Genomic DNA, 22,120 nt, shown 5'->3' on the forward strand with positions numbered 1-22,120 from the left:
GATAGATTTTCTGCTTTTAGTGAGTTTGTTTGAAAGCCTGAACTCATATTTTAAAAGTCAGTACTTTTACACTTTTATTGAAATAGGAATGTTTTTGCCCAATTGTTGCTTTCACTAAATATGGCTGATAATTTGTTTGACCAAATCGTATAAATGTCCTGTACATAATGTATTTGATGATGTGTTTGTTTCAGAGCTGTGTCCTGACAACAAGGAGAGTCCAGAGTAAACAACGCTGTGAAAAGAGATCAGCACACGTGCACAGGGAGGGTCGTGTGTCTTTGGGAGAATTCAAAAGGAAATCGTATAAAAGTCACTACATTAAGCAGTGAAAGACACACATAACATTACTTTAAATCTAATGGAACCATTACAATGTCACAAAACAGTGATCTAATTCAAATTATAGGCAGTTTTAGCCAAAAATGGATGTTACATGTGCTGAGGCTTGAACTCACAATTAGCACATGGAAATATTACTTACAGCTTTACTAAATAGACTAAAAGGCAGCAGCTGCTAGCGTTTAAATGCTGATTTCAAATGGCTGGCAAAAATTCAGTAATTAAGACAAAAATCCAAAAATACAGAAGTTGCTTTTAGACTGCTTTGAAATTTGGTCATTTCTTTTTAATAAAGATGTATTGGTTCCATAAATGTAATGTCTAATAATTATTTTTTTTTTTTTTTATTTACTTCAATTGTTTGCATGAGAGCAAAATTCAAAATGCAGTAAAAATGTAGTTTTCGATATGGCATTTTTCAAACAACATCTACCATGATTCCATTTTTTATTTTTATTTTTTTAATTATATAAAAAAAAGAACAAATTAAAATGCATTGAGCAATAAGTCAAACAACATGATGCACTCGAAGCTTTACAGTTTTTGAACAATAAACAAAACAAAACAGAATGATGTGCTCTACAAAATGTACAAACATTTCCTCCGTGTTGGAGCTACATTTTGCAATAAGTGGAAAATCTGTAGCACATATGGTTGATTTGTTGTAAATGTTCTATATTTTTAACATTAGAGGCTTGCTGTAGCACCACCCTTGGGGCGATTGGCCTGTTTTTGTAGCTGAGGCAATATGACATGGGACTGGACCTTTGTGCATAGTTTAGTGATAGTTCACGCATGGGAAGTAGGATCTCCTCAGAAGGAAGGAAAAAAGGAACACGCAGGATAAACAACAGATTCCCACCAGTATGAGCTGTCTGGCCCCTAAATACTGTATATTTTACACACACAGCAACAAAACAAAACTTTAATGATGAACCATTTTGCAAATGTTTATGTTCATTTGAATTATCAGTAAGCATGTCGGACAGTGGCCCGGGGCCACATACGACTTGATTTATTTTCAAATGGGCCAGGATAGAAAAATATCATTTCGGCAATCTGAAGTTCATTAAGTTTACATTAAAAAAGTAATAAAAAAACAAATATAAGAGGCTCTTTTATTAAATGGTTAATGCATTCCTTGAGTGTTTAACTTGTACATATTTCATGCTAAGGGTCTGACTGGATGCTCCGATAGGCTGGATTTGACACTTTGGAGACATTATGACTTGTGTGATGATCTCCAACACCTGTTTCAACAGTCAGAGTCGTTCTGTGATCTAGAATTTTTGACTGCCTCAGAGAATGTGTCTCCTCCCTGCAGCGATGATGGAACCACCACTGGGCATCGTCCCAGTGGCCAAAAATGGCCCAAAAGTGGCAAGAAAAGAGTCAAAAGTGAGTAAAATGGGTCAAAAGCAGTCAAGAGTGGCCAGAAAATGGGCAAACAAAGAGGAACTAGGTAATATGTAATAGCAAGGAGTAGCTTAAATGAGCAAAAATGAGGCAAACAATAGTGAAAAAGGGCAAAAATGTGCAACAAAAAAAAAAAAATTAAACAATTTGGTATTTATTTGGCAAAAGTTAGTTCATTTGGATGAAATGTGGCCAAAAGAATCAGAGGAAGGACAAAAATTGGATAAAAGTGTCAAAAAGAATTTGCAAAAATTGACAAAAAAAATAGTAAAAAAGGGATATTTATTGGAAAAAGGAGCTAAAATCTGAAAAAAGTGTTTGAACTTTTTGAAAAGGGGCAAAAAATGGACAAAGGAAGTTGCAAAATGGCCAAAAGAAATAGGTGAAAAGGGGATAAAAGTTTCCCCCCTTTAAAGGTTTTCTGGGTAAATAAAACAGCCACATGTTGAGAATCACTGACCTAATAACTTCTACATGGTGTCACTAATAATGTAGTGGGCTGGTCTGGACAGAAAATGCCAGGTCTGAATAATGGTCCCAGTCCAACCCATGGCTGGAACTGATTCCTGTATATACTGTAGATCCCAGGAAATATTGGAATTCAATTGCACTTATTTATTCTTCATTTTTTCAATAACCTCCCGAGGAGTTCACTGGGCCCACGTGAGCCTCAACTGCTGAACTTTGCAGCGTAAACAGGACAAACCAATGGTCCAGCTGTCGCAGCAGGAGTGGATTGTGTAGCGTTAAACAATAATATCACTGTGACCTCAGTGTTCACACAAACATGATGAAAAGGAAGAAGAACGGAGGGGAAATGTTCCCGTACTCGAGGTTTAATACTCACATAGAAGTACATCAGCTTTGCTTTAATTGCTTTATTCATTAAAACATATTTTAAAGACTTTCATTAAAAGGCACTGGTGAACTACAGTGTTTCATAATGTGGTGTGACTGAACACACGTCCATAAAACACAAAGTGCCCCACATATTAAATCATTACAATTAATTTACTTAAAAATACATTTACAATCAGAACATACAATGAAACACACAGATAGTGAAGGTGAACACATTACTTGGGCTGTGATCATCAGCTGAACCAAACAGCTGTTGTGATTCAGTGATTCACAACACTGTCAGAAGGCACCACTGCTTCCTCCATCTTGGTTCCTAGACGGGTTACTTCCCGTAGAACTTCTTGTTCAGGAGGAAGATGAGTAAATTGACGTTTACTTTGGCTTTGTCAAACATCTTCATGACGGCTACACCTTCGTACTGCAGCTGGAGGAGATCCTGCACAACAAAACAAGATCAGGACACACTCAGCACTGCAGCAGGAAACCACATCAGTTCATTCAGTCAATACTTTAAAATATGTTTGAACAGATTTCTATCGATACAGACGAGCTCTTCACCTCTTACTACTGCATGAATAAGAAGGCTGTCATTAAGTGTCGTTAGCTAAATTATGATACATTTGGAGCTATGTTGGCATTTTTGGGGTTTGGTGGAAGGATCTAGTGGGGTTAGGGTTAAGGTTAAGGTTTAAGGGTAATGAACAACACTTAATGACAGCCTTCATGACATCTTATTCATGCTAATGACAGGTGGCATAAGCTGACAGCGTAATGTCAGCTTTTATGTAGTTAAAAACTGTCTCAACCACTTACAGATTTCAGTTACCATTGCTATAGATCAGAAAGCGTCTGCATACTTGCAGACATTCAGTCACAGTTTTACTGAATGATCCGTCCTTTCATTATTTACAGCAAAACGACCTGTGAGCCACATTGGACACTGGTTTATTTACAGCAATACCTCATCTAGCCACTAAATGGCAGTATTAATACTAGAGACAATGGCTTAAGCACGGTGGTCACAGGAGAAATCCTTCAAGAACGTCACTGTTTTTTCACTTCAATACATTTTTTTCAAGTTTTGCTTTTCACCTGAACCCCCTACAGCCTGATTAGAATCTGACTTCATGAGTCTTGTCTGTTCTGATGTCATTGTTGGTTGATTCTAAACTCTGAGGCTTCTCTTGACTATGGTATTTAATGTTCCTCCGCTCTCTGTGCACACACACATGCCGCCTATTTTGGCATTAAAGGTTGTTAAAGTTGTTTTGTTCTCAACACCTGGTTTGTCAGACTAGTGCTTTGCTTCCCTCACTGTTAGACGTGTCTCTTAAGAATCCGGCGTGGTGTAGAAATTTTGCAGCTCAGTCCACTTTGCTCCATGGAAGGTGTTTTACAACACGGGCAGGGTCCATTGCAGATTGCAGACACAATGCTAGTGTGTAGTAGTGCATGGAGCAGTGCATGTGTGTGTGTGTGGCTGTGATTATTGATTGAGAGTCAACATTACAGGCACCATGAGCTCCACAGTGTGACCACCTCAGGTGCACGGCGCACACAGCCAATGTACACACAGCCAATGCACACACAGTGGCATGTTTATCTTTCTGAACCATGGCCCTGAATAATGAGGTTTGATCCAGCTGGATGAGGTGGGTACAATCCTGAGCACAAAGAAACCCCGCCCACACACCTCCTGACCACACCTTGATCATTTACACACCTCGACCTCTCGATGCGCCGTGCAGGCTACGCAGCAATTAAAACAGGAGCCATTGTGATTGTGTGTTTCTCACCACTTGGTCTTTTTAGGAGCTGAACTGAAACTTTAACTGGATTTCTCAAAGACTGGTTTTCCCACAAGAGCTGAATCTGAGTTTCTACCTGGAAATGAAGCTGAACTTTCTCCATTTCGACCCCCATGAATTTGGCTTTGACCACAAAATCGCCGACTTCCTCAGTGGGTGAAATGTCAAACATGACATTTTTGAACCTGTGATAGGGGAAGAAGAAAAGAAGAAAGTCAAATCTAAAATCAAAGTTCATGAGAGCAGTTGCTTCACTAATCTCTTTATTATACTTCTGGGCTTCTCGTTTGAGGCCTTTAAAGAGTAACCCTAACCTTTACCCTAAATGAGTGTTGTTGATTGATCCTTGTCCAACTCTTGACATTTTAGTATTTGTAAGAATTTAACAGTTTTACAACAAAATATGTCAGAGTGACTGCTCTTTATGGTTTGAAACCAGGCTATTACAATCACATATTGCTATTGGCTGAGAATCGATGTTTGTGATGTTTTGGAGGCTTCTTACATCACAAACCACCACTGTTAGCCCCGCCCCTCCAATAAAACTAGCACCTGTGGAAACTATCAGTGGTGAGTGGGTTGGATTGAGAGTATAGTGATTGTTGAGTAGGTAGTTCACATAGCATAGAATGTTCTTTGGAGATTTTAAAGTATAGTCTGGGTGTGTCTTAACTGCGCCAGGAGCCCCGCCCATAATCAAGACAAATTTTTTGTAATTTCCAGCTTAAACTCACTCCAGCCAAATCCTCAGGGTTTAGATACTCTTTAAGTGTTATTTACAGTTATTGAAGATGTGAAGCACCCTAAAACCAACGTGCATATCACAACAGATATTAGAGCTACGTCTAGTGTGAGCAAAGGCGTGCAGTACCTCTGAAGCCTTAAGATAGAGTGTGTGTGTGTGTGTCAGCTGGACTCACTGGTTTGTCTGAAGACCTTCTATCTCCAGGACGACTCCCTTCTCATGCAGCCTGGCGGCCGTGTACTTTAGCGACTGAGGTTTCCACTTCTTACTGCCTTTTTCTTCTCCCTTACTGTCCACTTTGATTGAACGCCGTGAGTTCCTAGACACATCAAAGCAGTCCTACTTTAAACTAACTCACACCAAAGACATTAGTAGTTATTTGATTTGATTTCTTTCCAATCTAACAGTGTGGAGGAGGTGAGTCTGTGACTGACTTCCTGTTGAGGTTGTCCAGGCAGGTCTTGATGTAGGTATCGTAGTAATTCATTTGGTCCTGGTAGAAATCCGTCTTTGAGTTGAGGGCTGTCAGAGTCTGTTGGAGCTTCACGAGCTCGGCCTTTCTTCTCTGTCTGTAGCGTCTTTGGTATCGAATGTCCTGTTGATAAACACATCAGTTTTAGCTGGTCTTGCAGTGCAGTCGTGTAGATGAGGAACCTTTATAGGAACCTTTGAAATGTCATTGATGACGTCCTGGAATTTGTTGCTGGAAGTGACGAGGCCGGCCTGCTCCAGGTTACGCAGGTTCCTCACGATTTTCCTCTTCTTCTGCTCGATGGGCAGCTGGCTGTCCTCCAGCACCGCAGGGCTGCTCTTCAAACCCTCTGGTGTCTGAGCATCCTGGACCGCCCTGCGTTTCACAACCATGGAGTGCTCCGACTCCTTTAGGGGGGAAGCCGTGTATGATGGGAACATACAGTCGCATCATTATAAGCAAAAATCACATGATATGTACGGTAAATGTTAAATTAAATGTTGATAACGTGTAATGTCAGGATATGTCACCTGTAGTTCAGTCACTGGAGTTTCAAGGATTTGAGGTAAAGTCTCTCCATGTTGGATTCGAATCACATCCACAACAAGCTTTTTTGTCCTGAAGCAGAAAAATGTCAACAAAGTATTGTTGGCTGATCACAGAAATAAAAACTTATTCAGTCGTATTCAGTCATGTCCACACAGTTGCAATAATCCTTGCACTCATTCATCAAAACCACCTTTAATGAAAACAAATTATTCCACACACAAGTGTTTGTATCTAAACCATAAATCTATTAAACTCAACATAAATACGAGGTCTACAAATATTATCGGGTTAAGTTTTTGCTTTCTTTTTTTTAAAACATTAATTTATGAAATTATTTTTTTCAAAACTTGTGCAATGCACGACAGGGAAACATTAGGAAAATAATGAGAATCTTAAACGACATTGAAAAAAACCCCAAAAACAGAACAACAGCAGCGAGGAACATTAGGAATAATTCTATTGTTGGTTTGGTTGTTTTACAGAACATCACTATGCAGATGCCTGTGCATAAACACTTACAGACTGTGAATAATTACAGGAATATTGATATGTTGTAATAATAATTATTATTATTATAATAACTGTGATAGTTGAGAAAATCTGCTCTTTCTTCCAGTAATGTAGGTTTGTCTGAATCAATTTGAATGTTCGAGGTTCAAATGTATTCTGCAGTTCTCTACTATTGACTCTAGAAAATTCTAAATCTATAAGTCGGATTCTTTGTGAATCTAATTAAATGACAGAGCGTGGTCATTTTTAAATAATTACACATTTCACCTTAAAAAATGTAACCGTTTCATAATTAACACAATTTCTGTGCAATGACTTGATGATTTGGTGTGCTGTTCAAATCAACAGACGTAACCATGAGTAATTACGCTCAGATTTGTAATTAATTATTTAAAAAAAAGTTTTTTTAGTCCGAGTAGCACTCGGGTTGTCCTTGTGCAAAGTATGCTAGTAAATAATTCATATGCTTCAATGTGTAATATTAAAACAATCGCTTGTTGATTTTGTTGAACCTAAACTAAAACTTTCTATATAAAAAAAAAAGTCATTTTTGTTTAATCTGCTGAATGACAGCACAATAGATAGAGCTGGCCTTTATTAATAATTATAATAATAATAATCATTCATTATTAACATTATAGCGGAGATGCTAATCAGATGCTAATGGTTACATACAGTCGGTCCCCTGAGGCGCGCAAAGTGTGATAAAATGAAACACTGCTAGTGATATTGATACATCTTTATTAAAGGCTCCATTTGAGGTCACAAGTCTCCAACTACAACAAATAAAACAGAGCATAACGTGACACTTTTGGAATTTGAAGGTGTTTCACTTTTTCTTACATTTTGTGGCGACATTTCAGAAGCTCAATGACACAAGGTTATAGTTGTATTGTTGCAATTAGGACTTTTTGATTTATGACGGGTGTGTTTGTGATTCATCATTTCATTTCATCAAAAGCTCAATAGGACCCTGAATCCCAGCCGTTCTGCTTTACATAGAGAATATAAACAAAGTATTTTAGAGACCCTCCTGGGTTATAATGACTCACATTTCACTACTACCTACTGGCCAAACCAAAATCACCTTCTAGAACGTAAAACTTGACAAAGCACCAAAAGGACATTACAGTATATGGTTTAAATAGATAAATGCTAGTTGTAATTAATGTGGTGAAAACAGCCTGATGATTAGAATAAAAACTCAACTAAAACCAGCTAATTCTGTGATCAACCTTTATCTCCACATACTCTATTGTTGAACTCACTTAGTTAGGAGAGTCTTCAAGTCTTTGTCGTCTCCTTCCAGCAGCTCAAACTTGCTGGTTAGAGTGAGGGAGATCTCCGTCTTTGCCAGTTGACTCAGAGCGCTCTCAACGTTTGGGTCGCTTGGATCTGCAACTCCTTCGCCTTCAATAAAAGAAGCGCACTTTGATAAATAACTACCACGTTACCTGAAATAAGGAGAACGATTGAAAACAGAACGTTACCTAACAGCGCTTCCACTTCAGGGACGTCTCCCAGGTCCTGCAGCAGCTCATGCAACAAGTCCTTTGTGTCTGGAGAGATGGCAGCCAGATGTTCCAGCAGCAGCTGAACAAATACAGATGTGCTCTGTCATTGACAGGATTCCCACAACTGCCCCGGCAATTTATCAGTTCATCAAATGAAGTCTCTTATTTGTATGAGGTATAGACTATGATTTGTGTGTTTATGAAACCATCTGCATTGTTTTTCTTTTACAAACTGTCAAAGTGTGGAAAAGAAAAACTGTGAACATCTGCTGAGCATCATTTTTCTCTGTGCTGAGTGAAAAGAACAGTTGTAAGCACTGATGTCATGGATATTTTGCACTTTCAAAGGAAGTAGATAATGTTCACATAAAGAAGGAAAACAGGAAGCTGGAAGAAACAGATAGAGCTGCTGTGGGAGAAAGATATGAGACAGTGAAGGGGCAGGAAATGATGTCACACACATGACTTTTTTTTTATTACTGACTGTACATTTCCATGACTTTATCCTTTGTCTTTCAGTTCTGAATTAGATTAAGGGGAAAATAATGTTTTTTTTATTGTGTTGGTGAAATAAAAAAGATATGAGCCCATCTGCTGCCTATATACCGTACTAATTATATACAGTATCACATATATACCGTACTAAATATAGTACAGTATAGCCTATATAATGTACTAAATATAGTACAGCTGTATCACATATATACTGTACTAAATATAGTACAGTATCACCTATATACTGTACTAAATATAGTACAGTATCACCTATATACTGTACTAAATATAGAACAGTATAGCCTATATACTATACTAAATATTGAACAGTATAGCCTATATACTGTACTAAATATGGAACAGTATAGCTATATACTGTACTAAATATTGAACAGTATAGCCTATATACTGTACTAAATATAGTACAGTAACACCTATATACTGCACTAAATATAGTACATATAGTACAGTATAGCCTATATACTGCACTAAATATAGTACATATAGTACAGTATAGCTATATACTGTACTAAATATAGTACAGTATCACCTATATACTGCACTAAATATAGTACATATAGTACAGTATAGCCTATATACTGCACCAAATATAGTACATATAGTACAGTATAGCCTATATACTGCACTAAATATAGTACAGTATAGCCTATATACTGCACTAAATATAGTACATATAGTACAGTATAGCCTATATAATGTACTAAATATAGTACATATAGTACAGTATAGCCTATATAATGTACTAAATATAGTACATATAGTACAGTATAGCCTATATACTGTACTAAATATAGTACAGCATAGCCTATATACTGCACTAAATATAGTACATATAGTACAGTAACACCTATATACTGCACTAAATATAGTACATATAGTACAGTATCATCTATATACTGTACTAAACATAGTACATATAGTACAGTATAGCCTATATAATGTACTAAATATAGTACAGAATATAGAAATCCAGAAACAGAAAAAGAATACTGTAAGTCTACAACAGAGCAAACAGGACAATGACAAATGAGTATTATTTTTCAATCATGATCTGAGGAGGTTGCATTTCTATTCATGATTTGCAGAGTTAATTTGAACAGACAAATTTGAATTTAGATTTAGTCGTAGTCTTTTCACTAAAATGCAACTTAGCTTTAGTCAAAATGTAGGACTATTGCAGTGTTAATCCAGTTTTTAATTGACTAAAATGGTCACAGATATAGATATACAGCATGAGAGTTTATACATTTTTTAAAGATTCAATTACCATTTATCAGCCTAATATGGGATGGTATTAATGTTTGTAAATACACACAGACAGAGGTGATGTGATCAACCACATGATCACATGACTTCTGATTAGATTTTGTCCCATGTGACAAAATTATAGTTTAGTATTTAACAGCTGATGAAAATATATAGCTTTCGTTCACATGTATTGTTTTTAATTAGTCAGTCTTATTACTGTCACTTAAAATAAATGACCATAAATCCATAAAATGTGTGTAAACTTGGTCGTCGTTGGACTTACTGAGTGTGTGTTGATGATTTCTTCTATTGAGATGTAGATGACAGGTTTGCTCAGGGTCACCATGTCTGAGTACTCATCAATGTTAAATTTCTCCTCAGGCTCAGGAACGTCACAAGCCGACTGGAAAAATAACCTGAGGAGGAAACAAAGCAGTGACGGCATTACGAAAAAAATATCACCATAAAAAAAATGTACGACTATACATGATTATCAATCTAAAAAGCTAAAGCATCTTACATACATGTTAAACTTGGTGATTTCATGACATGTACCTGAACTTCTCATAGGTCTGAGATATGTAGCTGTTCAGTGGAGTCATGTGTGCATTCTCGCCCTCAAACAGCTTGTTGGCAGCAGCGTGCTGCAGCATCTTGGCCACAGACCCCAGGTTGCGACGCTGGTCTTGGTGGAGCTGCCCTCCAGCAGACACGTCAATGATGTCAAAGCCGTCAGGAGCAACGATGGCCGGGTTCATGTAGCGGTAATAAAGCAGGTTTCCTACAATCTGAAATTTAAAAAATAATAATAATTAAATATATATCATATTTGCCAAAATGCAGACGGGGCGGTAAATAACTTTATTATACCTTCAGCAGCTCATCTTCTGACGCATCTGGAAACTTTTTATGCAGGCTGTTCTTCAGAACTTTTGCTATGTACCTCATGCCATAACTACATGCAAAATAAAACGCATGAAATGACAACATATAACATACAGACATGCAGTCACATGCTGTATGTACAACAATGGATCTATTAGCAAGTCCATCTAGCAGTGCATTGAAACCCCAGGGCACTGTGTGTGTGTCACTTTAGAGATTGTTGACAAATTAGTAACAAAAACACACCATAATAATGACAAAACTGTAATGAACAGATAGTAATAATCAGTTATTAGTCAATTGTGGGTTTAGGGCAGTAATATTCAACTAAATTTCAAGAAGGTCTCGTATGTGAACATTTCTTGATGCAAAGGTCCAGAAAATTAGAATATCTAATCATTTTGTGAAATGTATATTTAAGTATAGCTTTGTAGTTATATCAACCTCCACGAGATCAATAACTGACGATCAAACCAAATTAATTCTGTACAATACCAATTCATTTTTTGGACAATATTTATTGTTGCAATATATAAATGAACATATTACTGTTGGCACCATGTTCTGCCATTTATAAAATAAAAAAGGGCTGTGTTTTATTTTATATTAAGAGAAAATACATTTAATTCCCTCTTATTTTCAACGTTGTTACTTCTTTTTTGATGAGGACTGAGCTCCAGCTTGTCCTGCCAGGATTTTATTCATAAATAATGATATAACATGTATAATAAATTGATATAAACTGACAATTATTTTTTTAAATCCATGTAACTGAGGGAACATTCATGGGCACGTTGTTGGGCAGTAAATGTGTGGCTCAGGAATCCTGGTGGACTGGTTATACTGGGACAGCTTATTTACAGCAATCTCGCTTCATATTTGAGTGGGCATGTTGGTTTAGAATCTTTATGTTAGTCTTATAATATCATTTCACATCGACATTTTTAATATGTGCCTCAGTTTCAGACTGGTTCTCAGTGCTACCGGTGGGAATAAGAAACAGATGAGTCTGTCCTTCTGGATTAAATGCTTTTTTTTGGTCTGAGAGTCATTTGTTCCATATTTTTTGTCTCACTCGTCTCTTTCTGATGCTATCGTCTGAGTTTCTCCCTTTCTCTAGCTTTTTTGTCTGTTTCTTTTACTTTTTGTCTATAACGCAATTTTTCTTTTCTTTCTTCCACTTTCCTGTGTCACACTCACCCTTACATTAGTGTTTATTTTACTATTTCAGATATAAAATATAAGTTTATGCATTTTTAAAAAAAAAATTAAATTAAACCATTTATGAACTCGATAAGGGATGGTATTAATATTTGTAAATACACAGACAGATTTGATGTGATAAATGTGTAAGACCACATGATCATATTTCGTCCCATAAAATGAAATTATGGTTCAGTTTTTATTAGTCTACGAAAATATAAATGGGTTTGGATTCAGTTTTTGTTCACATGTACTTTTTTTTAATTAGTCACAGTCTAGTTATGAATAAATAACTAATAATTAGCTTAACTTTTAATGCCGTTCCCTCAAATCAAGTTTAACTTGCCCTTCCTCAGGGAAGGCTGCTGATGATCACCATCAAGCAATAAAATACATGTATTTTTTCATTGCAATAATAAAACATGTTGTACTACATGTAGTGTTGACCACTGACAGCATACGCAAACATGGAACATAACAGCATGAAAAGCACACTACAGAACTCACTCACACGTGCTGTCCCTTAGAGGAGAAAAAGCCAAAAGTGACACATAATGTGCAGCTTGTTTGTTAATGCATGTGTCTGTGGGGCATTTTTCAATCAGCAAATTTAACCCAGAATTGTCTTTCTGGTGAGACTTCATTTGAATTATAATTAATGTGATTTATATCCTACATCGCCATTTTGGTCGATATCACCCAGCTCTACTAACTACTAACTAGACCCTATTGTGTTTATGTAATGAGATCTGACAACATTGGGAGCATTGAAGATGGTATGGATGTAAGCAATTATTCATTCAAAGTGGGGTACAGGTACCCCCAGGGGTACGCAAATTGTCATAGGGGTACATGAATGAAAATGAAAAACACCAACAACATTGGAAACTAGAATATAAATAGAACAGTTAATGTTAACGCTAGATTAATGCCCTAATGCTAGGCAAACGCTATTGCTAGGATAATGCTAATGCTAGGTCAATGTTAATACTCGGCTAATGCTATTGCTTTGTTAATGTTAATGCTATTGCTAGGTTAATGCCGGGTTAATGCGAATGCTAGGCTAAAGCTAATACTACATCAAAATTATTGCTAGGCTAATGCTGATGCTAGGTTAATGCTATTGCTAGGCAAATGCTAATACCAATGGTAAGCTAATGCAGTTTGGGAACCACTGATTTAAAGGGTAGGATGAATGTAAATACCAAACCAAGAACAAACAAACACGTTAACACGCACCAATGTTCGTTACAGAAGTGCACAGGAAGCATAAACAAAACATGAACCTTGTGCCAGGTGCTGAAACTTACGGGATGTTATCCAGCGAGGACACAATGGAGTTCAGCACCTTATCTGTGGTAGCTCGCAGTGCTTCGCTGGAAGTCTGCAGCCGGGTGCGGACTTCCTCATGTGACATGGCCTGCTCTGGCGTCACTTCATAAGGCAGCTTGCTGAAACAGCAGAAAAACAACACAACAGAAATTGTAAAAAGCAGGATTCCAAAATGAAGAATATGTTTTTCAACCACACACACACCTCATCTGACACCCATCCCCATCTAGTGACCAACCAATACTTATTGATGGAATATTCCCACCTGTGTTCCTGGTTACCTGGCCTCTCCAGTTGCCGTCTCCAGCTGGTTGACCCAGGCTTTGTACATGTCTACTGGGTTGGTGTTGATGCCTAAAGTCTTGTTGTCCATGATGTCCTTGACCACAGGAGCCAGCAACTGCCTCAGGGTGTTGTTTCCACGTGCACCTCTGTGAAAACTCACCATCATCTTAATGACTGTTGGGTTGCCAGTCACGATGTCCTGGATCTGGTCCACCTTAGAGCTGAGACGCATTGAGAACACGATGCCAAAGATCACCACAAGAATTCGTCCAAGGCAAAATCATGCATTCAAGGGGTACATTTTCATTTTCAGAGTGCGATAACTGGTTAATATCACAAATGTAGCCCTCACTTGATTTCTTCCTCCAGAGCAGTCTTGAAAAGTTTGAGCAGCAGGTATTCTTCTCTTTGGTTGGAGGCATAGTTGTATAAGGTGAAAATCACAGTGTCCATAAACTTGGTGGACTTATTCTGTGGCATCTGGAAGATAAGCTTAGCCAGGTAGGACGGGTTTGTCTGCAGAGCAGCATCGAAGACACAAAGCACAGTAAACAACATTGTGAAAATGCCAGAATAAGTTAATGAAGATGAAGATACAGTATGTTTATGAGCTTTACCTGTAGCAGGTAAAAGAGATGCTGGTAGGCCTCCAGTTTTCTTCTTTTGCCTTTGTTTAAGCCTTTAATACCCAGTTTATCCCCCTCAGACAGATCGTCTTTACTCCCCTTGTTTTTCTTGTTTTTCATTTTCTTGTTATGGGACACAACATCCTGTTTCATGAAAGGAATTACAAAAAAGGGGGGAAAAAAAACAAAAAACAACATGTTTGTTGGCTCTTTTTTTGACTTATTTTTCAAGAAACCTCCACTAATCCAACCTTATAGATAAATACAATTGATGTAAAGCTATATTGGCATTGTGCCAGTTTATTTTGAACCAATCTAAAATGCAGCCAGCTCTTGCAAACCTGCAAAGTGATCCTGTTCTTCACCAACAGTCCAATCTTTATATCCATCAGGTTCAGGTCTTTTTCCATCTGCTGATTGGAGCGGATTTTTGTGACCACTTCCTCTCGAAGTCGCGTCACTTCCTGCTCTTCCTGTAGATCCAGTGGACTCTGCTCCAGCAGGTGGACAAACTTACGTACCACCGAAAGAGGCGGATCTGACGCGCCAGCTGGAAGGACAGGCATTTTGAAAATAAGTGGAAACATTTTATATCTACAGATTTTATTTACATCATAACCAAAAAATGTATTTTAAAAACACACAAAAACAAGACATAAAAGTTATCTTGACCTCTATGCAAAGATGCTTAAGACACAAATTTAAGCATTTAAGTAGATATGAGGCTTAATAATGACTCACTCAGGGTCCTGTAGTCATCCCTGGCTTTATTGGCCTTCAGAAAAGCCTGAATTTTGACTATTTCTTTTTCCTAAAAACAAATCCATAAGTGTGTTATCTATCTCGTCAGGACAGAATACACACACATTAACAGCATATCAATCTGTTAGGCTGATTTATTGTTACTCACATGGTTTCTGAAGTACTGCAGCCTCTGTTTGTATTTACGTTTGGCGTCCCACATTTTCACTAAAGACTGGATCTGCAAACAACAATGAGTTACGTGAGACTTCAAGATTCACATGTACACAAGAGTAAAATGATTGGGCTTTGGCTCCTCACTCTTGTAGCAACAATAACAATGATCAAAATAAAAACTTGGCACATGGTGCCACATGATATATATATATAAATAATTAAATTAAAACATATATATTAGCTGTACATAAAAATGTTTACTTTTTTACCTTTCAGACTGCTACATGTATAAATTGTTTACCTTCACAATTGACCCAACATTTTCCTGAAGCAAATTCATCCTGACTTTGTACATTTTCCTCTGTTTGTAACCTTTCCAACAGGCCTGTGAATAAGGGAAAAAACAGAAAGGTTTGTTAGTTATTTGCTTATTAAGACCACCTCCACGTATCATATAACAACTGGATGAAACCTGTAATTTGACTATATGCGGCTCTTGCTGATGTAGGTACTCCATTCTCTGGGCGCGCTTCTTCCTGACCAGGTAGCCTCTGATCCTCGCCTGCAACTGGGTCACCAAGAACTCATTGGCCAGCCACATCTGCTCCCTGTTATACTCTGCAGTCACACTGCTGACAACGCCCTGCAGATGATCCAAATATGGTTCATTATTCATCATCTCAGAGAAATATGATGAAACAAATAGTTAATATTAAAAGATTTCATCGCTGAGACTAGTCTCAATATTGAGAAGTAGTACCTGAATGTCCTCCTTACTGAGGTGTCCACAATTGCGTTCACATCCTTCAGGCTCCTCCCAGGTGCTGTGGCCAGTCTCCAGGTTATAGTAGAAATCATACCTGTCTTTAATGCTGTGCTTCACCCACACACCATCAGTGCTGCCTGGAGGAACACAAGACTCTTCTTTATAGACTTATAGTCATTCTTTAAAAATAAATAAATAAATAAATATATATTTATATATTTTAAGGCTGAACGATTAATTGCATTTGTGATATTATCGCAATATCATAAAACGAATTATTTATTTTTTTGGTAATAATTTATTTTAAGTTTGTTGGGAGTTTGATTTACCTAAAAAACATCCAGTTAGTTGAAGGTGTTATTAGTTCTCCTTACTTTTTCTGCAGTTTAGTATGTGTGATGTTAGTAAGCTTTATTTTACTTTTTTATATCTGTTTATTTTATTTATTTATAGACTGTCCTGTTAAGTTCAGAGAGTGTTTAATAAGTGCAGTCCACATGTTTACATGTTTTATGAAACGTGAAGTTAGTTAGATACGTTGAAGAGGTAAAGCCACAGATTTGTTTGCTTTATTGTTGTAATCTGTGCTTTAAAATGTATATTGTATATTTAAAGTTTAAATAAATCTGAAATTGTTTTTTATGAGGCCCTTGAAAAAAATATTGCATATTAAATCGCAATATTGAGGAAGAAAAAACAAAAAAGTTGTGTGTATATATATATATATATATATAAAATCACAGTTACCTTCTGAAGCCCTGGACATTTGGTCCTGTGCTAGCTCAAGCTGGTATGACTCAGCACATTCAGGCAGCACGGGTTTGAGACCAGCACTGGGAGCCTGCAAAGCCTGCAAAGTGTTCTGGGAATCGCCTTCAGAAACTCTCATGTTAATGTCGCCTACAGCTCTAGCCACTGCCAAAGAAACAAGAACAGAGAAAACACAGAAACAAGAACTTAATGCGTGGATCAAAATGACAGAAACACAGCAAGAGAAAAGTAACAACAAAAAGGACAATTAACTGTCTTACAAACAATCTGGGGAAGATTGGTTATTATTATTATTATTATTATGTATTGATTAATTGAAGGGGCAGAAATATCAGAACGTATTTCTTCTTACTGCTCCTTTCCAATCACAAAAATGTTTCATTTGGACTGTGATATTTTTTGACGTACATGGGGAATCTGTGTTGGTTTGCATTTTCATGAAAGTAATACATAAATAAACAAATAAACCTACACTCTGGGGCCATTTCATTATTAGGTACACTTTGGTAGAAGTGGGTTGAACCAAAACTGCCAGAAGTTTTTCATCAAACCTTCCTCAGAGATACAGACATGCCAGCATCTCACAGCAGCTGCAGATTTGTCCACTACACATTCATGATGTGAATAATATCATCTTCCGCCATATCGAGATCCAGTGACTGTGATTGCAATTAGCATTTAAATAAATGAAGTCTAATTTAAACTGTAGTCGTGTTTGAACAAATCTAAATTGATACTCAGAAGCCTTAAGTGTGAAAATAAACTAATCCTCCACACGTCACACCATCAACAACAGACTGAACTGCTGATGCAAGCAGAATGGACTCTAGTCTTCTTGTTGTTCACACATAAAATATGACCTAATCATTGTAATGTTGCATTAAACTTTTGCAAAAAATGAATAAATAAAAATGTACGATTGACTATTCTGATAGTTGGAGCAGCTCATAAGTAATAATAAAGATTACTGTGTGATCGTCAAAAGAGAAACAGTCATTAGGCATTGATTCAAATCTAAAGCACTCCAGTAAATGACATCTATGGAAAGACCCACATGCCAGGGCCTCCTCTTCATTCTGGTTGGCTGTAAGCACGGCCTCTTGGATTTGATCCAGCCACAGAACAGCAGATTCATCTCCTGAGTCCTGCAATCATATGAAAGCACAAGGTGAGTTTTTCTCTCAGCAAAGGGACGGACATGCTGTGTTTTAGGCACACCCACCATCACTCACACAAAGCTGCACAATACAACTTAACTAATGTGTGTTTTAGGCAAAAGTTATCAACTCATTTTAAAGACTAGAACGCCATCATTTGCAGCTACAGGTCATGTAAATGTAATTAATAATTAAATGTATCATTGTGTGATCATGTTTTGTTTATAAAAAACAAAATGCCTCGACTTTAATCTTAAGCCGAAACAACTGACAGTGACCCTCACATCCTGGTGCTGTCATTCAAATCAGAGATTCTTGTTTAGAAAATGGCTTCAACAACAAGACATTGACACAATCTAAAACTGTGTTTATGCAGTCTGACTGTTGAGCTTGTTCTCAGGCTAATTTTAGAAAACTCTGCAGGGCATCCTTTAGCTCGCATCTATCAGGAAGGAAACCGTCATTAAACACTGCACAGTCTAAAAACACACTTTGTATACAGTATATTCCTTTTTGAGAGAAAAAATAAAAACGTGTTGAGACAGCACCAAGTTAGTAGAAAAAATGTGTAAAAAAGGCCACAAGATTAATATTAGACAACATTAACACTTAAATGAAACACTTAAAAACAAATGGTTTTTGGGCCAAGATCAAATGTTCCAAGTGTAAAATAATGCAGGACAAAAAAAGAAAACAATATAAAGCAACAACAAAAACAAAAATTTTAGAGACCGAAACATCCCAACCAGGATTTCAAGTCCATAACTCCCTACCAAACAGGCCAACACTGCTGCTGATAAACAGTTATCCATTCCCACCAGCCCAGTGAGTCAGAGGGCAGCTACTGACGCAGGCAGGAGGGAATTCAGTTTTCAGGAGCGGGGCAGGAAATGTGCTCACATAAGCGCCCCTCGTTCAGTTTTCAGTTTGAGCACACATCGTTAACAGCTCTTCTGTTTTGCTGCAGAAATGCTTAACGGCAGATTTCTCCGGTGGAGAACTCCGGAGAGGAACAAACACCAACAGGTTTCTTTGGCAAGAAATCTATGAAAAACGCTGGAAAACTGGCAAATAATGAAGATGACCGACCTTGTGTCAGGATTACTTATTTGTTTGATGGCAGTGCAGACCATCCAGCATGAAGGTAATGGGTCCTTTTCTTTTACACAAGGAACAAAATCTAGAGTTCATGTCCAGTTACAGGCCTATTCTCAAAACAAAATAAAACAGTACTAGTGAGGTTTATTTATTCATCTTTTACAGTTTTTGTCTCCATACCTCATGCAGAACTCATTGCGTAACAATACAGGCTTAGAAAATAAGTAATAAAAGTAGCTCAATCATTAAAATATGTATAAATTCTAAAGAAAGCGTCTATTTGTACGGTTGTGTACGGACAACCCCCGGTGCTATTGGTACGGTTACAGAAGTAAAAGTACGTAGCGTCTTAGGTTTAGGTTATAACCCAATATTGCAACAATTTTTAGGTTTATGGTTAGGGTTAGGTTTAGGTTATATCCCAATATCGCAACAATTTTTAGGGTTAGGGCAAGGTTGAGATTGGGCAAGAATGTTGGTATATTGATATGGCAACCGTACGGACAGCCACTGCCAATTCTAAATTGTACGGGTGGGAGGATATATCGTGCGACAAGACATCGCAATATTAAAACGTCACAAGATATACCGTTAATTGTCTGAGTGGTATTGCAATATTGTGAACTGCAGGAGACATAATGAATGTCCAAAGGCTTTATATAGGAAAAAATTGGTCTCGTTTATGTTATTGTTTATTTTGTAATCTATATTCACTTTAGTTGAAAAGGTCATACCAAATAAAAGCTAGGTTATTTTTCAAACCTAATGTTCTGTCTTTTTTCACTTTCCATTAATATCGTCTTGTATACGGTAGTTATTATGAGCCCATTATTGTATATCATCTCATCTTGTACACTTTGAAAATATTGTCCCATCCACAATTAATCGCAAAAAGGGTATTTGTTAGTCATGCAGTGTGTTCGAACTAAACAAAAGTCTTCATGTTAAAACAATTAAGTACAAATATCAACTAAAGTACATTAGGTTTGAATAACACTTCACTAATCTTCAATACAATTATATTTTGTGTCTCATTCCAGAAAATAAAACCGGGAACAATTCTGTCTCTCCACCTGGTATGATACCAAAAACATTCAGAGGCTCATCACACAAACCTAATTACACCGTCCAGCTGCCAGCTCCACCCAACCCCAGCGTGGACCCTCACCTCCATGTGAACCCCGAGGATGCAGTGACAGCTTACACCTCAGGGGTCCTCAGCACACGAGTGATTCCATTGTCATACATCCTGGCCATGCTGATTGGTATCCCCTCCAACGCCTACATCCTGGCCTTCCTCAGAGTCCGACTCAGGGCTAAAGCTTTGTCCGCTGTACTCCTGTACCTAAACCTGGCTCTGTCCGACCTGCTGCTTCTGCTCTCTCTGGCCTTACGCGTTCACTACCACGTCAATGGAAACACCTGGATATTTGGGGAGGTCTCATGTCGGCTTATCACGGCTTTGTTTTATGGGAACATTTACTCTTCGGCGCAGACTATAGCATGCATCAGTGTGAAACGCTATCTGGCTGTGGTCAAACCTTTCTTGTACAGACGAATGGCAAAAACTAAGTTGGCAGCGTCCGCGTGCATCCTCGTCTGGTTTAGTTTTGGGGCTGCTGTTACACCTGAGCTCCTGGTCAGGCAGAGCTACCACATCAGAGAGCTGGGTATTACCACTTGTCATGATGTACTTCCCCTTGAGGAGAAATCCCACTCCCCACTGGTCCCATACAGACTCATGCTGGTTTTTCTGGGCTTGATAATACCCTTCCTGATCTGCATCTATGCCCACACTGCGGTGGTCTACCATCTTGGACAAAGTGCTTGTGACTGGAGGCCATTTATCAGGGTCAGCACTCTGGTTTTCTTTATCTTTGTGGTATGTTTCCTGCCCAGTGGAATCCTGCACGTGATGCATTATTTTAAACTGCTCTACAGTGGGGACGACAGGCTGTACGGATACTACAGAGGAGTGGTCTGTTTATGCTGTTTCCACAGTTGTCTCGACCCCTTCCTGTGTTTGCTGGTTTCCAAGACGGCATCATCAGAACTACAATTCATCTCCTTCCGCGGGATGCCACAGAGAGCCGCCATTATGACATGAAAGTGGAAGTCGGCACAAACATCCATCTGAGAGACCATTGTTAGGACCCAGCAGGGATGCACAAGAAATACAAAAGGGACACTATTAACTGGAGCCTGATTTCCACTGAATAGGGGGACAAAATAAGCTTGATACCAAACAACAACGCAACATATGAGGAATCTACACAGCTTATAGTGTTTGACAGCAGCATTAAGTAATGCAGAATTGTTAACCTTGTGACAATGGACACAGCTTCATTGTAAAAACCAATTAAATTCAAATTCATGCAGATGTCTACTTTAAGCTTTTACTTTGAAAGTATTGATTGAATACAGTATGTGTTTTCCCAGCATGACATTAATACATAACAGCGTTAGGGTCAATTACATTTTTCAATTATAATTCCGTCCTCAATTATCCATGTTTACGGTATTTACAACTCAATTATGATTAAGGTGCCCGGCATTTTTTCCAATTACAATTCAAAATAAAGTTCCTATTTTTCCCCTGAAAGTAGATTACAATTACATTCTCAATTACTCAAGTTCAATTACAATGAATCACAATTACTGAGCCTTTAATAAATAACCACATAAAACATGTCTGTTTGCATCTCTTATAACAGGTTAGATTTGACCCATGTCTTAAATAAGCTGTAAAATACACTAAAAGTTATTATCTATCATCCAATTAGCTTTTCATCTGTTGGTTACCTTGTTTGGCTTTCTAATCAATGAAAATATTGGTATTCATATTTTTGGGGTGGGCGTTTTTGTGTCACTAAATCACTCAATATTTTTTCTTTCTTTTTAATGGTAAAATGTTCGTCCAAAGAACTGACAGGTAGTGGAAAAGTTATATGATACATTGATAATCGCTAACTACGCATGTGTAAGCCATAGAACTCTAACATGGTTGCCCAGGTTTGTGTTCAAATACATTATAAATGTCTATTTTTATGACAATTACAAAGTCAATTATCTGAACTCAGTTACAATGCAATTATAAT

At 37.6% G+C, this 22,120-nt stretch overlaps 2 protein-coding genes across 2 annotated transcripts in view; one reads left to right on the forward strand and one right to left on the reverse strand.

The window, feature by feature from the left end:
- Positions 1-2,573: 2,573 nt before the first annotated feature.
- iqgap2 (IQ motif containing GTPase activating protein 2) overlaps positions 2,574-22,120 on the reverse strand; it is a 44,700-nt gene continuing 25,153 nt past the window's right edge. The window contains exons 16-38 of the mRNA XM_028456547.1: positions 17,822-17,912; positions 16,744-16,911; positions 15,991-16,133; positions 15,703-15,873; positions 15,532-15,615; positions 15,223-15,294; positions 15,054-15,123; positions 14,654-14,862; positions 14,304-14,456; positions 14,039-14,202; positions 13,683-13,907; positions 13,380-13,520; positions 10,852-10,936; positions 10,537-10,769; positions 10,265-10,397; positions 8,194-8,296; positions 7,972-8,113; positions 6,175-6,262; positions 5,839-6,051; positions 5,607-5,767; positions 5,348-5,491; positions 4,504-4,612; positions 2,574-3,055 (exon numbers count right to left, since the gene is read on the reverse strand). Coding sequence (XP_028312348.1) covers positions 2,942-3,055; positions 4,504-4,612; positions 5,348-5,491; positions 5,607-5,767; positions 5,839-6,051; positions 6,175-6,262; positions 7,972-8,113; positions 8,194-8,296; positions 10,265-10,397; positions 10,537-10,769; positions 10,852-10,936; positions 13,380-13,520; positions 13,683-13,907; positions 14,039-14,202; positions 14,304-14,456; positions 14,654-14,862; positions 15,054-15,123; positions 15,223-15,294; positions 15,532-15,615; positions 15,703-15,873; positions 15,991-16,133; positions 16,744-16,911; positions 17,822-17,912 — 3,216 coding nt within the window. The 3' untranslated portion in view covers positions 2,574-2,941. The remainder of the gene's footprint in view (positions 3,056-4,503; positions 4,613-5,347; positions 5,492-5,606; positions 5,768-5,838; positions 6,052-6,174; positions 6,263-7,971; positions 8,114-8,193; positions 8,297-10,264; positions 10,398-10,536; positions 10,770-10,851; positions 10,937-13,379; positions 13,521-13,682; positions 13,908-14,038; positions 14,203-14,303; positions 14,457-14,653; positions 14,863-15,053; positions 15,124-15,222; positions 15,295-15,531; positions 15,616-15,702; positions 15,874-15,990; positions 16,134-16,743; positions 16,912-17,821; positions 17,913-22,120) is intronic.
- Positions 18,767-21,406, forward strand: f2rl2 (coagulation factor II (thrombin) receptor-like 2). Its single transcript, XM_028456548.1, has 2 exons — positions 18,767-19,068; positions 20,063-21,406. The coding sequence occupies exons 1-2, from the start codon at positions 18,999-19,001 to the stop codon at positions 21,127-21,129; spliced, it is 1,137 nt and encodes a 378-aa protein (XP_028312349.1). The 5' UTR covers positions 18,767-18,998; the 3' UTR covers positions 21,130-21,406.

This window comes from Gouania willdenowi, chromosome 9, assembly GCF_900634775.1.
Source record: "Gouania willdenowi chromosome 9, fGouWil2.1, whole genome shotgun sequence".
In the NCBI taxonomy this organism is placed as follows: domain Eukaryota; kingdom Metazoa; phylum Chordata; class Actinopteri; order Blenniiformes; family Gobiesocidae; genus Gouania; species Gouania willdenowi.

Coding starts and splice junctions, on each gene's coding strand:
- f2rl2 (XM_028456548.1), top strand. CDS start 18,999: ATGAAGATGACCGACCTTGTGTCAGGATTACTTATTTGTTTGATGGCA. Junction 19,069..20,062: donor GCAGACCATCCAGCATGAAG/GTAATGGGTCCT, acceptor GTCTCATTCCAG/AAAATAAAACCGGGAACAAT.